At 44.9% G+C, this 15,578-nt stretch overlaps 1 protein-coding gene across 1 annotated transcript in view; it reads right to left on the bottom strand.

Moving 5' to 3' along the window:
* Window positions 1-239: 239 nt before the first annotated feature.
* ubl3a (ubiquitin-like 3a) overlaps window positions 240-15,578 on the bottom strand; it is a 49,285-nt gene continuing 33,946 nt past the window's right edge. The window contains exons 3-5 of the mRNA XM_041851433.2: window positions 10,959-11,045; window positions 5,807-5,884; window positions 240-2,633 (exon numbers count right to left, since the gene is read on the bottom strand). Coding sequence (XP_041707367.1) covers window positions 2,581-2,633; window positions 5,807-5,884; window positions 10,959-11,045 — 218 coding nt within the window. The 3' untranslated portion in view covers window positions 240-2,580. The remainder of the gene's footprint in view (window positions 2,634-5,806; window positions 5,885-10,958; window positions 11,046-15,578) is intronic.

Below are 15,578 nucleotides of genomic sequence, written 5' to 3' on the forward strand. Positions count from 1 at the left end.
AATATCACTAATAGTCCTGTGTTGTTTCGTGCTTGGTGTAATGAAACACACTGGTGTATTGAGTGGAGGTACTGTTACTGTAAGAGATTACGCCCTTCTCTCTCTGTCTGTCTGTCTGTCTGTCTGTCTGTCTGTCTGTCTGTTTGCTCTCAGAGTGGCACTACAGAGGACAGAGGGCTGTAACAAGGCACAATGTAATGATTGTTTAATGAGAGTAATGATCACATAAGTCAAATGGCTGCACTTCAATAATCTTTATTTAGTTTATAGATGTATTAAGTCATAAATCAATGGCTGCACCTCAATAATCTTTATTTAGTTTATAGATGTATTAAGTCATAAATCAATGGCTGCACCTCAATAATCTTTATTTAGTTTATAGATGTATTAAGTCATAAATCAATGGCTGCACTTCAATAATCTTTATTTAGTTGACAGATGGATTTATTCCATTTGAAGTTTGGAAGAGGAGTATAGGGGATACGCATTAGATTAGTGCTATTTACAATCATTTAGAAAAAGCTTTTTAATATTATCACTGTACAGCTTGAAACCCTGATCACTGAGCAAGAGAAACTATACTCTTTGGGTGCATCCCAAATGCCACCCTATTTGCTACATAGTGAACTACTTTGGCCGAGAGCCGTATGGGCCCTGGTGAAAAGTAGTACAATCTATAGGGAACAGAGTGCCATTTGGGAAGTAACCTTTAAGACCTAGTGCTGTTACAATGCAACAAAAAGAGGTGCCATTTGGGACGTATCCTTTAAGACCTAGTGCTGTTACAATGCAACAAAAAGAGGTGCCATTTGGGACGTATCCTTTAAGACCTAGTGCTGTTACAATGCAACAAAAAACAAAGGATTATATTAAAACTATGAACAGTCAGAAAAATAAAAATACATAAAACAAATGTTTAAAATAGTTCTGCATGTCAATGATTAGGAGGATGGCTCTGTTTTTTTCTGCTTAAAAGTACAACAAGTTGACTGTGTCCCAAGTGATACCCTATTCTACTTTGGACCAGGGCCCTATGTAAGTAAGTAGCTTTGTCTGAGCCAGAAAAGCCCCATCTCCTGTTTCTTTAGCTTGAGGCACCATGATGTAGAAGTACACCCCCTGGATGCTAGTCTACCGCAGGTCCTACGGGCCCTGGTCAAAAGGTAGTGCACTATAGGGAATAGGGTCCCATTTGGGACGCAGCGTTGTCAGCAAGGTGACAGTTTGAACTGCTGTCTAGGAAGCTAGCTAGCTAACGATGGTACACACAGACACTAAAACATCAATATACTTTATCAACAGGATCTAGAGGCATCATCATGTTCTATAGAAGATTCATATTCAATATATTCTACACATATGTTTCCTTCGTTTTTTTTTTATATTATTCCCATCGAAAAAATATTAAGTAAAATAAGAAACTTTATTTTTTCTTTACAGGTCGTTCGGTGGGGAGGGCACATGCGTTCAGTGTTGTGCAAAAATCTCTCTCTCTCTCTCTCTCTCTCTCTCTCTCTCTAATAAAGAGAGAAAAAGAGATCTGGAAGAAAATAACACTTTATTTCAGATTGGTTCTTTCCCTTGGCTTGGATTGGCAAGCAGACCCGACCCATCACAAGACTACAGGAATACAAACGGGAGGAGATCTGTCTGTCCAATCAGGAGGAAAGGGGAATCTGTCTGTCTTTCCAATCAGGAGGAAAGGGGTATCTGTCTGTCTTTCCAATCAGGAGGAAAGGGGAATCTGTCTGTCTTTCCAATCAGGAGGAAAGGGGAATCTGTCTGTCTTTCCAATCAGGAGGAAAGGGGAATCTGTCTGTCTTTCCAATCAGGAGGAAAGGGGAATCTGTCTGTCTTTCCAATCAGGAGGAAAGGGGAATCTGTCTGTCTTTCCAATCAGGAGGAAAGGGGAATCTGTCTGTCTTTCCAATCAGGAGGAAAGGGGAATATGTCTGTCTTTTTTCTCCCCGTTCAGGGGGAAAGGGGAGATGAGGGTTCTGACAGAGGAGTGATCTAAAACACTGACTGGTCAGAAAGGAGGAGAGGACCGACTGTCAAAACACAGTCAACAACATGATATTATGGCCAAACAACAACATTGTTTGTTTGTGTGTTTGTTAGTAATTGGCTAGAACCTTCATGAGTGAATAAAAGAGTGAATCTGTCTGTCACTAGTGTACGATTTAAGGACATATACAGAAGTTTTAGAGTGGGAGGTAAAAAGGACACAGGCGTGTGTGTGTGTGTGTGTCTCTGATCAGGCACATCAATGCTTTGCTGCACTATGGGAGATAGACAGCACATCTGGATGAGTGGGTGGGCGAAGGGTGTGTGTGTCTATGTGTGTCGGGGGAGGACAGGTGGGAGCGTGGGTTTATTTAGTGGTTAAGTCTGTGTGAGAGAGACCGGCCCACACACACACACACACACAGTTTATGAGCAAGTGCAATGTATTGCTATGAGGAACACAGAATGTTTTGTGTGTGTGTGTGTAGCAGTAGAATTCTAGAGAGACTGCAGGACAGGACAGTGTGTTGGTTGGATCCAGGATGGGGATGAAAGAGGGAGGGAGGTTTGTATTTACAGGATGACACAGCAGTTACTCTCTCCAGTCTTCTCTCTGTTCCTCTGACCTGAGGAGGAACACAACACACAGTCAAATGCGGTCAGAACGCGGTCAGAACATGGTCAGAAATGGTCAAAAAGTCAAACACAGTCAGGACACGGTCAGGACACAGTCAGGACACGGTCAGGACACAGTCAGGACACAGTCAGGACACAGTCAGGACACAGTCAGGACACAGTCAGGACGCGGTCAGGACGCGGTCAGGACGCGGTCAAGACACAGTCAGGACACGGTCAGGACGCGGTCAGGACACGGTCAGGACGCGGTCAGAAATGGTCAAAAAGTCAAACACAGTCAGGACACGGTCAGGACACGGTCAGGACACAGTCAGGACACAGTCAGGACACAGTCAGGACACAGTCAGAAATGGTCAAAAAGTCAAACACAGTCAGGACACGGTCAGGACACGGTCAGGACACAGTCAGGACACAGTCAGGACACAGTCAGGACACAGTCAGGACGTGTTCAGGACGTGTTCAGGACGCGTTCAGGACACGGTCAGGACACGGTCAGGACACGGTCAGGACACGGTCAGGAAACAGTCAGGACACAGTCAGGACACGATCAGGACACGATCAGGACACGATCAGGACGCGGTCAGGACACGGTCAGAACACAGTCAGGACACAGTCAGGACACGATCAGGACGCGTCAGAGAGTCAAACAGTCAAACACAGTCAGGACACAGTCAGGACACAGTCAGGACACAGTCAGGACACGGTCAGGATGCGGTCAGGACGCGGTCAGGACACGGTCAGAACACAGTCAGGACACAGTTAGGACACGATCAGGACACGGTCAGGACACGGTCAGGACACGGCCAGGACACGGTCAGGACACGGTCAGGACACGGTCAGAACATGGTCAGGACACAGTCAGGACACAGTCAGGACGCGGTCAGAGAGTCAAACAGTCAAACACAGTCAGGATGCGGTCAGGACACGGTCAGGACACGGTCAGGACAAAGTCAGGACGCGGTCAGGACGCAGTCAAACACAGTCAGGACACAGTCAGGATGCGGTCAGAACGCGGTCAGAACACAGTCAAACACAGTCAGGACACAGTCAGGACACAGTCAGAAATGGTCAAAAAGTCAAACACAGTCAGGACACGGTCAGGACACAGTCAGGACACAGTCAGGACACAGTCAGGACGTGTTCAGGACGCGTTCAGGACACGGTCAGGACACGGTCAGGAAACAGTCAGGACACAGTCAGGACACGGTCGGGACGCGGTCGGGACGCGGTCAGGACACAGTCAGGACACAGTCAGGACACGATCAGGACGCGGTCAGGACACGGTCAGAACACAGTCAGGACACGATCAGGACGCGTCAGAGAGTCAAACAGTCAAACACAGTCAGGACACAGTCAGGACACAGTCAGGACACAGTCAGGACACAGTCAGGATGCGGTCAGGACGCGGTCAGGACACGGTCAGAACACAGTCAGGACACAGTTAGGACACGATCAGGACACGGTCAGGACACGGTCAGGACACGGCCAGGACACGGTCAGGACACGGTCAGAACATGGTCAGGACACAGTCAGGACACAGTCAGGACACAGTCAGGACACAGTCAGGACACAGTCAGGACACAGTCAGGACGCGGTCAGAGAGTCAAACAGTCAAACACAGTCAGGACGCGGTCAGGACACGGTCAGGACACAGTCAGGACACAGTCAGGACACGATCAGGACGCGGTCAGGACACGGTCAGAACACAGTCAGGACACGATCAGGACGCGTCAGAGAGTCAAACAGTCAAACACAGTCAGGACACAGTCAGGACACAGTCAGGACACAGTCAGGACACAGTCAGGACACAGTCAGGACACAGTCAGGATGCGGTCAGGACGCGGTCAGGACACGGTCAGAACACAGTCAGGACACAGTTAGGACACGATCAGGACACGGTCAGGACACGGTCAGGACACGGCCAGGACACGGTCAGGACACGGTCAGAACATGGTCAGGACACAGTCAGGACACAGTCAGGACACAGTCAGGACACAGTCAGGACGCGGTCAGAGAGTCAAACAGTCAAACACAGTCAGGACGCGGTCAGGACACGGTCAGGACACAGTCAGGACACGGTCAGGACACGGTCAGGACACGGTCAGGACAAAGTCAGGACGCGGTCAGGACGCAGTCAAACACAGTCAGGACACAGTCAGGATGCGGTCAGGACGCGGTCAGGACACGGTCAGAACACAGTCATGACACAGTTAGGACACGATCAGGACACGGTCAGGACACGGTCAGGACACGGCCAGGACACGGTCAGGACACGGTCAGGACACGGTCAGAACATGGTCAGGACACAGTCAGGACACAGTCAGGACACAGTCAGGACGCGGTCAGAGAGTCAAACAGTCAAACACAGTCAGGACGCGGTCAGGACACGGTCAGGACACAGTCAGGACACGGTCAGGACACGGTCAGGACACGGTCAGGACAAAGTCAGGACGCGGTCAGGACGCAGTCAAACACAGTCAGGACACAGTCAGGACACAGTCAGGATGCGGTCAGAACGCGGTCAAACACAGTCAGGACACAGTCAGGACGCGATCAGGACACAGTCAGGACACGGTCAGGACACGGTCAGGACACGGTCAGGACACGGTCAGGACACGGTCAGGACAAAGTCAGGACGCGGTCAGGACGCAGTCAAACACAGTCAGGACACAGTCAGGATGCGGTCAGAACGCGGTCAGAATGCGGTCAAACAGTCAAACACAGTCAGGACAAAGTCATGATGCGGTCAAACAGTCAGGACACGGTCAGGACCCTGATACTGTTTAACTACATAGTAGCAATATTGTTGAGAAATCAACCCTTTTTTCACAAGACAATGTTGGGATGCAAAAGTCTAAAGGCAAGTCTAACAAGAGCTTCAGCTCAAATGTGGAATTGCAAAAAAAACAACCATCTGTCATTATTTAAATAGTGTTATATAGGCTTACTAAAACACAAATGTCTTACTAGACTGTATAGTATTGGTAATAGGTTAGAAGTATTCATCGTGCATCATTAGGAACAACTGTAATAACTGTACTACCATCATCTACAATAAAAGTAGCATGTATTACTGTGTTTCAGCGTGTGAAAGTCCCAGTGAGGGGGAGGAACAAGGGATGAATGAAAGTCTGGAAGGTGGGATAAATGAAAAGCGGGTTACCTTGGGAGTTTGGCTCAGGCAACGTCTCTCTGGCCACTAAATGCATCACTGTGGTTTTCCCCAGAGGCAGTTTGAGAGCTGAGAGAGAGAGAGAGAAAGAGGGGAGGGAGCGAGAGAGAGAGAGAGAGAGAGAGAGAGAGAGAGAGAGAGAGAGAGAGAGAGAGAGAGAGAGAGAGAGAGAGAGAGTAGAAGAGAAGAGAAAAAGAAAGAGGGGGAAATAAAGTGGTTAGTTACCGGACAAAGCAAATATATCATCATAACTACCATCATCTGACTGATCTAACATAGAATACACAACACAACCGAGAGAGGAGAGACAGGAGAGAGAGACAGAGAGAGAGACAGCGTGAGAGAGACAGCGAGAGAGAGACAGAGGGAGAGAGAGAGATGGAGAGAGAGGAAGTGGGCAAAAGCAATAGAAAGAGATGGAGAGAGCGAGAGAGAGAGAGGGAACGAGAGCAAGAGATGCATACAGTCCACTGAGTATACCAAGGATTACTTTATCCTATCCCAGGTATTCCTTAAAGAGGTGGGGTTTCAAATGTCTCCGGAAGGTGGTGAGTGACTCCGCTGTCCTGGCGTCGTGAGGGAGCTTGTTCCACCATTGGGGTGCCAGAGCAGCGAACAGTTTTGACTGGGCTGAGCGGGAACTATGCTTCCGCAGAGGAAGGGGAGCCAGCAGGCCAGAGGTGGATGAACGCAATGCCCTCGTTTGGGTGTAGGGACTGATCAGAGCCTGAAGGTACGGAGGTGCCGTTCCCCTCACAGCTCCATAGGCAAGCACCATGGTCTTGTAACAGATGCGAGCTTCAACTGGAAGCCAGTGGAGTGTGCGGAGGAGCTTTGTCCACTCTCTGCATTCTCTCAACCAGCTTCACCTGCAATGCTTTTCCAACAGCCTTGAAGGAGTCCCCACATATGCTGATCCACCAGATCAGAGGCAGTAGAGATTGACCAGGGATGTTCTCTTGATAATTGTGTGAATTGGACCCTTTTCCTGTCCTGCTAAGCATTCATACTATAACGAGTACTTTTGGGTGTCAAGGAAAATGTATGGAGTGAAAAGTAAATCATTTTCTTTAGGAATGTAGTGAAGTAAAAGTAAAAGTAGTCAAAAATATAAATAGTAAAGTAAAGTAAAGATACCCCTAAAAAACGACTTAAGTAGTACTGAGTTTACAAAACATTAAGAACACATGCTCTTTCCATGACAGACTAACCAGGGGAATCCAGGTGAAAGCTATGGTACCCTATTCCCTACATAGTGCACTACTTTGACCAGATCCCTATGGTAGTGCACTACATAGGGAATAGGGTACCATTTGGTTTTATGAGCTAGATAATGGTGATAATGATAACTCTAAAAGGGTTATGACTACAGTTATCCCCATTAACCAAACACAACACTAAAGCACTGTCAACTATACTGAACAAAAATATCAACGCAACATGTAAAGTGTTGGTCCCATGTTTCATGAGCTGAAATAAAAGATCCTAGAAGTTTTCTATACGTACAAAAAAACGTATTTCTCTCAAATTTGCGTATTTCGCACACATTTGTTTACATCCCTGTTAGTGAGCATTTCTCCTTTGCCAAGATAATCCATCCACCTGACAGGTGTGGCATATCAAGAAGCTGATTAAACATAATGATCATTACACAGGTGCACCTTGTGATGGGGACAATAAAAAGGCCACTCTAAAATGTGCAGTTTTGTCACATAGCACAATGCCACAGATGTCTCAAGTTTTGAGGGAGCGTGCAATTGGCATGTTGACTGCAGGAATGTCCATCAGAGCTGTTCCCAGATAATGTAATGTTCATTTCTCTACCATAAGCCGCCTCCAACGTTGTTTTTAGAGAATTTGGCAGTACGTCCAACCGGCCTCACAACCGCAGACCACGTGTAACCCGCCAGCCCAGGACCTCCACATCCGGCTTCGTAACCGGACAGCTGATGAAACTGTGGGTGTCGTGCTATTCATCCGCCACCATCACCTCATGTTTCAGCATGATAATGCATGGCACCATGTCACAAGGATCTGTACGCAATTACTGAAAGCTGAAAATATCCCAGTTCTTCCATGGCCTGCATACTCACCCGACATGACACCCATTGATCATGTTTGGGATGCTCTGGATCGACGTGTACTACAGCGTGTTCCAGTTCCCGACAATATCCAGCAACTTCTCACAGCCATTGAAGAGGAGTGGGACAACATTCCACAGGCCACAATCAACAGCCTGTGTTGCGAGGCAAATGGTGGTCACACCAGATACTGACTGGTTTTCTGATCCAATTCAAACAATTATCAAGAGAACACGTGGTCATCCCTACTGCCTCTGATCTGGCAGACTCACTAAACACACATGCTTCGTTTGTAAATTATGTCTCAGTGTTGGAGTGTGCCCCTGGCTATTCCGTAAATTTAAAAAACAAGAAAATGGCACCATCTGGTTTGCTTAATATAAGGACTTTGAAATTATTCATACTTTTACTTTTGATACTTAAGTATATATTTATTTTTTGTATTTTTTTGTATTTTTTTTTTGTCATTTAGCAGACGCTCTTATCCAGAGCGACTTACAGTTAGTGAATACATTATTTTATTTATTTTTTTTATACTGGCCCCCCATGGAAATCGAACCCACAACCCTGGCGATGCAAACGCCATGCTCTATCAACTGAGCTACATCCCTGCCGGCCATTCCCTCCCCTACCCTGGACCAATTGTGCGCCGCCCATGAGTCTCCCGGTCGCGACCGGCTGCGACAGAGCCTGGATTCGAACCAGGATCTAGTGGCACAGTTAGCACTGCGATGCAGTGCCTTAGACCACTGCGCCACTCAGGAGCACATTTTTAGCATTGATATGTACTTTTGATACTTAAGTATATTTAAAACCAAATACTTTTAGACTTTTACTCAAGTAGTATTTTACTGGGTGACTTTCACTTTTACTTGAGTCATTTTCTATTACGTTACCTTTACTTTTACTCAAGTATGACAATTGGGTACTTTTTCCACCACTGGACATCATATATAGAAGAGAAGTGTACTAACACATAAAAGCTATAGTGAAGTGATGTGTTAAACATTGATGGACCAGATCCCTGCCACTCTATCCGTCTTTACTCCTGTTCCAATCCCTCTTCATATCCCAGGCTAGGTTAGTATTCCGTGGATTCCCAACCTGGTCTCAGAGCATTTTGTATTATTCTGTACGTAAATCCGGGACACTCCATTGTTACAGTTCATATGGTTTGTATTAATTTGTGGAGGTCTATCACTTATTTTCTATGATATGAATTACAATTTGTATTATATGTTATGAATTTGCTAAATGTACAATATGTTATGAATTTGAAAAATGTATGATATGTTACGAATTCTAGCTAGGTGGCTAACGTTAGCTAGCTGGCTAACATTAGCTAGGCTAGGCATTAGGGTTACGGTTAGGGTTAAGTTTAAGAGTTAGGTTAAAGGGTTTAGGTTAGGGGTATGGGAAGGGTTAGCTGAAAGTGTTAAGGTTAGAGTTAGGCTTAGCTAACATGCTAAGTAGATGCAAAGTAGCTAAACATTTGTAAGTAGTTCAACATTTGCTAATTAGCTAAAATGTTGAAGTTGTTTGTGATGGGATTCAAACTCGGATCCTTTGGGTTGCTAGACGTGTATAACGTTTGCGTTATACCCCCACCCATCCACCCTACTTTCGTTTTTGCCCTTAATTAATCATCTGCCTTATGTAACCATACCAAACGTAACATACGTAAGATACCAACAGTATTTACATTTACTATGTTACGTTTAGTCTATGAGACCGGGCTGGGATTCCAACAACCACAAATCCCAGAACACCCATATCTCAAATCCTCAGCCTCTCTGAACTAAGAATGTTTATGTCAGGAATTTTGGGGCATTATCCTTTCGATGGGAATATTGGCCTGAGTGTAAGAGGATTCAAATGTCTATGGTTGCGTCCCAAATGGCACCCTATTCCCTACATAGTGCACTACTTTGACCAGATCCCTATGGTAGTGCACTACATAGGGAATAGGGTACCATTTGGTTTTATGAGCTAGATAATGGTCATAATGTTAACTCTAAAAGGGTTATGACTACAGTTATCCCCATTAACCATACACAACACTAAAGCACTGTCAACTATACTGAACAAAAATATCAACGCAACATGTAAAGTGTTTCATGAGCTGAAATAAAAGATCCCAGAAGTTTTCTATACGTACAAAAAAACGTATTTCTCTCAAATTTGGTGCACAAATTTGTTTACATCCCTGTTAGTGAGCATTTCTCCTTTGTCAAGATAATCCATCCACCTGACAGGTGTGGCATATCAAGAAGCTGATTAAACAGCATGATCATTCACTCAGCCACTCTAAAATGCAGTTTTGTCACATAGCACAATGCCACAGATGTCTCAAGTTTTGAGGGAGCGTGCAATTGGCATGTTGACTGCAGGAATGTCCACCAGAGCTGTTCCCAGAGAATGTAATGTTCATTTCTCTACCATAAGCCACCTACTGAAAATGTCCCAGTTCTTCCATGGCCTGCATACTCACCAGACATGTCACCCATTAAGCATGTTTGAAATGCTCTGGATCGACATGTACGACAGCGTGTTCCAGTTCCCGACAATATCCAGCAACTTCGCACAGCCATTGAAGAGGAGTGGGACGACATTCCACAGGCCACAATCAACAGCCTGTGTCGCGAGGCAAATGGTGGTCACACCAGATACTGACTGGTTTTCTGATCCACGACCCTACATTTACATTTACATTTTAGTCATTTAGCAGACGCTCTTATCCAGAGCGACTTACATGAGCAATTAGGGTTAAGTGCCTTGCTTAAGGGCACATCGACAGATTTTTCACCTAGTCGGCTCGGGGATTAGAACCAGCGACCTTTCGGTTGCTGGCACAACGCTCTTACCCACTAAGCTACCTGCCGCCCTACCTACCTTTTTTTTAAGGTATCTGTGACCAACAGATACATATCTGTATTCCCAGTCATGTGAAATCCATAGATTAGGGCCTAATGAATTTATTTAAATTGACTGATTTTGACTGTGTGTGTGTGTGTGTGTGTAAGTGTGTGTGTGTAAATGTGTGTGAGTGTGTGTGTTCTCACCTCCTAGCGTGACATTTCCATGTAGAAAGCGGCCCTGGTAGATAAGCCTCAGGATGTTAGGACTGCTGACCTGTTCCTCCTCCCAGTCTGTAGAGAGATTAAGATCACCATCATAACCAACACCAACAACAACAACATCATCACCACCAACAACAACATTATCACCGTCATCACCACCAACAACAACATCATCTGTCATCATAATCACCATCACCGTCATCATGTCCGTCATCATAAACCACAACATGATCATTTCTCCATTATCGTTCCTCTGTTTCATGTGATTATGTCTCGTGAGAGAGATGTAGAGAGAGAAAAGGTTCTGGAGTACACCACATGTCCAAACCCACCCACACCTCACAAACCATGCCAGTTAACATGTTAGTGTTTAGGTGTGTGCGTATGATCCAGGATCTGTAACATGTTAGTGTTTAGGTGTGTGCGTATGATCCAGGGTCTGTAACATGTTAGTGTTTAGGTGTGTGCGTATGATCCAGGATCTGTAACATGTTAGTGTTTAGGTGTGTGCATATGATCCAGGGTCTGTAACATGTTAGTGTTTAGGTGTGTGCGTATGATCCAGGGTCTGTAACATGTTAGTGTTTAGGTGTGTGCGTATGATCCAGGATCTGTAACATGTTAGTGTTTAGGTGTGTGCGTATGATCCAGGGTCTGTAACATGTTAGTGTTTAGGTGTGTGCGTATGATCCAGGATCTGTAACATGTTAGTGTTTAGGTGTGTGCGTATGATCCAGGATCTGTAACATGTTAGTGTTTAGGTGTGTGCGTATGATCCAGGATCTGTAACATGTTAGTGTTTAGGTGTGTGCGTATGATCCAGGATCTGTAACATGTTAGTGTTTAGGTGTGTGCGTATGATCCAGGATCTGTAACATGTTAGTGTTTAGGTGTGTGCGTATGATCCAGGGTCTGTAACATGTTAGTGTTTAGGTGTGTGCGTATGATCCAGGATCTGTAACATGTTAGTGTTTAGGTGTGTGCGTATGATCCAGGATCTGTAACATGTTAGTGTTTAGGTGTGTGCGTATGATCCAGGATCTGTAACATGTTAGTGTTTAGGTGTGTGCGTATGATCCAGGGTCTGTAACATGTTAGTGTTTAGGTGTGTGCGTATGATCCAGGATCTGTAACATGTTAGTGTTTAGGTGTGTGCGTATGATCCAGGATCTGTAACATGTTAGTGTTTAGGTGTGTGCGTATGATCCAGGGTCTGTAACATGTTAGTGTTTAGGTGTGTGCGTATGATCCAGGGTCTGTAACATGTTAGTGTTTAGGTGTGTGCGTATGATCCAGGATCTGTAACATGTTAGTGTTTAGGTGTGTGCGTATGATCCAGGGTCTGTAACATGTTAGTGTTTAGGTGTGTGCGTATGATCCAGGATCTGTAACATGTTAGTGTTTAGGTGTGTGCGTATGATCCAGGATCTGTAACATGTTAGTGTTTAGGTGTGTGCGTATGATCCAGGATCTGTAACATGTTAGTGTTTAGGTGTGTGTGTATGATCCAGGATCTGTAACATGTTAGTGTTTAGGTGTGTGCGTATGATCCAGGATCTGTAACATGTTAGTGTTTAGGTGTGTGCGTATGATCCAGGGTCTGTAACATGTTAGTGTTTAGGTGTGTGCGTATGATCCAGGATCTGTAACATGTTAGTGTTTAGGTGTGTGCGTATGATCCAGGATCTGTAACATGTTAGTGTTTAGGTGTGTGCGTATGATCCAGGATCTGTAACATGTTAGTGTTTAGGTGTGTGCGTATGATCCAGGGTCTGTAACATGTTAGTGTTTAGGTGTGTGCGTATGATCCAGGATCTGTAACATGTTAGTGTTTAGGTGTGTGCGTATGATCCAGGATCTGTAACATGTTAGTGTTTAGGTGTGTGCGTATGATCCAGGATCTGTAACATGTTAGTGTTTAGGTGTGTGCGTATGATCCAGGGTCTGTAACATGTTAGTGTTTAGGTGTGTGCGTATGATCCAGGGTCTGTAACATGTTAGTGTTTAGGTGTGTGCGTATGATCCAGGATCTGTAACATGTTAGTGTTTAGGTGTGTGCGTATGATCCAGGGTCTGTAACATGTTAGTGTTTAGGTGTGTGCGTATGATCCAGGATCTGTAACATGTTAGTGTTTAGGTGTGTGCATATGATCCAGGGTCTGTAACATGTTAGTGTTTAGGTGTGTGCGTATGATCCAGGGTCTGTAACATGTTAGTGTTTAGGTGTGTGCGTATGATCCAGGATCTGTAACATGTTAGTGTTTAGGTGTGTGCGTATGATCCAGGGTCTGTAACATGTTAGTGTTTAGGTGTGTGCGTATGATCCAGGATCTGTAACATGTTAGTGTTTAGGTGTGTGCGTATGATCCAGGATCTGTAACATGTTAGTGTTTAGGTGTGTGCGTATGATCCAGGGTCTGTAACATGTTAGTGTTTAGGTGTGTGCGTATGATCCAGGATCTGTAACATGTTAGTGTTTAGGTGTGTGCGTATGATCCAGGGTCTGTAACATGTTAGTGTTTAGGTGTGTGCGTATGATCCAGGGTCTGTAACATGTTAGTGTTTAGGTGTGTGCGTATGATCCAGGATCTGTAACATGTTAGTGTTTAGGTGTGTGCGTATGATCCAGGATCTGTAACATGTTAGTGTTTAGGTGTGTGCGTATGATCCAGGATCTGTAACATGTTAGTGTTTAGGTGTGTGCGTATGATCCAGGATCTGTAACATGTTAGTGTTTAGGTGTGTGCGTATGATCCAGGATCTGTAACATGTTAGTGTTTAGGTGTGTGCGTATGATCCAGGATCTGTAACATGTTAGTGTTTAGGTGTGTGCGTATGATCCAGGATCTGTAACATGTTAGTGTTTAGGTGTGTGCGTATGATCCAGGGTCTGTAACATGTTAGTGTTTAGGTGTGTGCGTATGATCCAGGGTCTGTAACATGTTAGTGTTTAGGTGTGTGCGTATGATCCAGGATCTGTAACATGTTAGTGTTTAGGTGTGTGCGTATGATCCAGGGTCTGTAACATGTTAGTGTTTAGGTGTGTGCGTATGATCCAGGGTCTGTAACATGTTAGTGTTTAGGTGTGTGCGTATGATCCAGGATCTGTAACATGTTAGTGTTTAGGTGTGTGCGTATGATCCAGGATCTGTAACATGTTAGTGTTTAGGTGTGTGCGTATGATCCAGGATCTGTAACATGTTAGTGTTTAGGTGTGTGCGTATGATCCAGGATCTGTAACATGTTAGTGTTTAGGTGTGTGCGTATGATCCAGGGTCTGTAACATGTTAGTGTTTAGGTGTGTGCGTATGATCCAGGGTCTGTAACATGTTAGTGTTTAGGTGTGTGCGTATGATCCAGGATCTGTAACATGTTAGTGTTTAGGTGTGTGCGTATGATCCAGGGTCTGTAACATGTTAGTGTTTAGGTGTGTGCGTATGATCCAGGGTCTGTAACATGTTAGTGTTTAGGTGTGTGCGTATGATCCAGGGTCTGTAACATGTTAGTGTTTAGGTGTGTGCGTATGATCCAGGGTCTGTAACATGTTAGTGTTTAGGTGTGTGCGTATGATCCAGGATCTGTAACATGTTAGTGTTTAGGTGTGTGCGTATGATCCAGGATCTGTAACATGTTAGTGTTTAGGTGTGTGTGTATGATCCAGGATCTGTAACATGTTAGTGTTTAGGTGTGTGCGTATGATCCAGGATCTGTAACATGTTAGTGTTTAGGTGTGTGCGTATGATCCAGGATCTGTAACATGTTAGTGTTTAGGTGTGTGCGTATGATCCAGGGTCTGTAACATGTTAGTGTTTAGGTGTGTGCGTATGATCCAGGGTCTGTAACATGTTAGTGTTTAGGTGTGTGCGTATGATCCAGGATCTGTAACATGTTAGTGTTTAGGTGTGTGCGTATGATCCAGGATCTGTAACATGTTAGTGTTTAGGTGTGTGCGTATGATCCAGGGTCTGTAACATGTTAGTGTTTAGGTGTGTGCGTATGATCCAGGATCTGTAACATGTTAGTGTTTAGGTGTGTGCGTATGATCCAGGATCTGTAACATGTTAGTGTTTAGGTGTGTGCGTATGATCCAGGGTCTGTAACATGTTAGTGTTTAGGTGTGTGCGTATGATCCAGGATCTGTAACATGTTAGTGTTTAGGTGTGTGTGTATGATCCAGGGTCTGTAACATGTTAGTGTTTAGGTGTGTGCGTATGATCCAGGATCTGTAACATGTTAGTGTTTAGGTGTGTGCGTATGATCCAGGATCTGTAACATGTTAGTGTTTAAGTGTGTGCGTATGATCCAGGTTCTGTAACATGTTAGTGTTTAGGTGTGTGCGTATGATCCAGGGTCTGTAACATGTTAGTGTTTAGGTGTGTGCGTATGATCCAGGGTCTGTAACATGTTAGTGTTTAGGTGTGTGCGTATGATCCAGGGTCTGTAACATGTTAGTGTTTAGGTGTGTGCGTATGATCCAGGATCTGTAACATGTTAGTGTTTAGGTGTGTGCGTATGATCCAGGGTCTGTAACATGTTAGTGTTTAGGTGTGTGCGTATGATCCAGGATCTGTAACATGTTAGTGTTTAGGTGTGTGCGTATGA

Source organism: Coregonus clupeaformis, chromosome 27 (genome assembly GCF_020615455.1).
Source record: "Coregonus clupeaformis isolate EN_2021a chromosome 27, ASM2061545v1, whole genome shotgun sequence".
Taxonomy (NCBI): domain Eukaryota; kingdom Metazoa; phylum Chordata; class Actinopteri; order Salmoniformes; family Salmonidae; genus Coregonus; species Coregonus clupeaformis.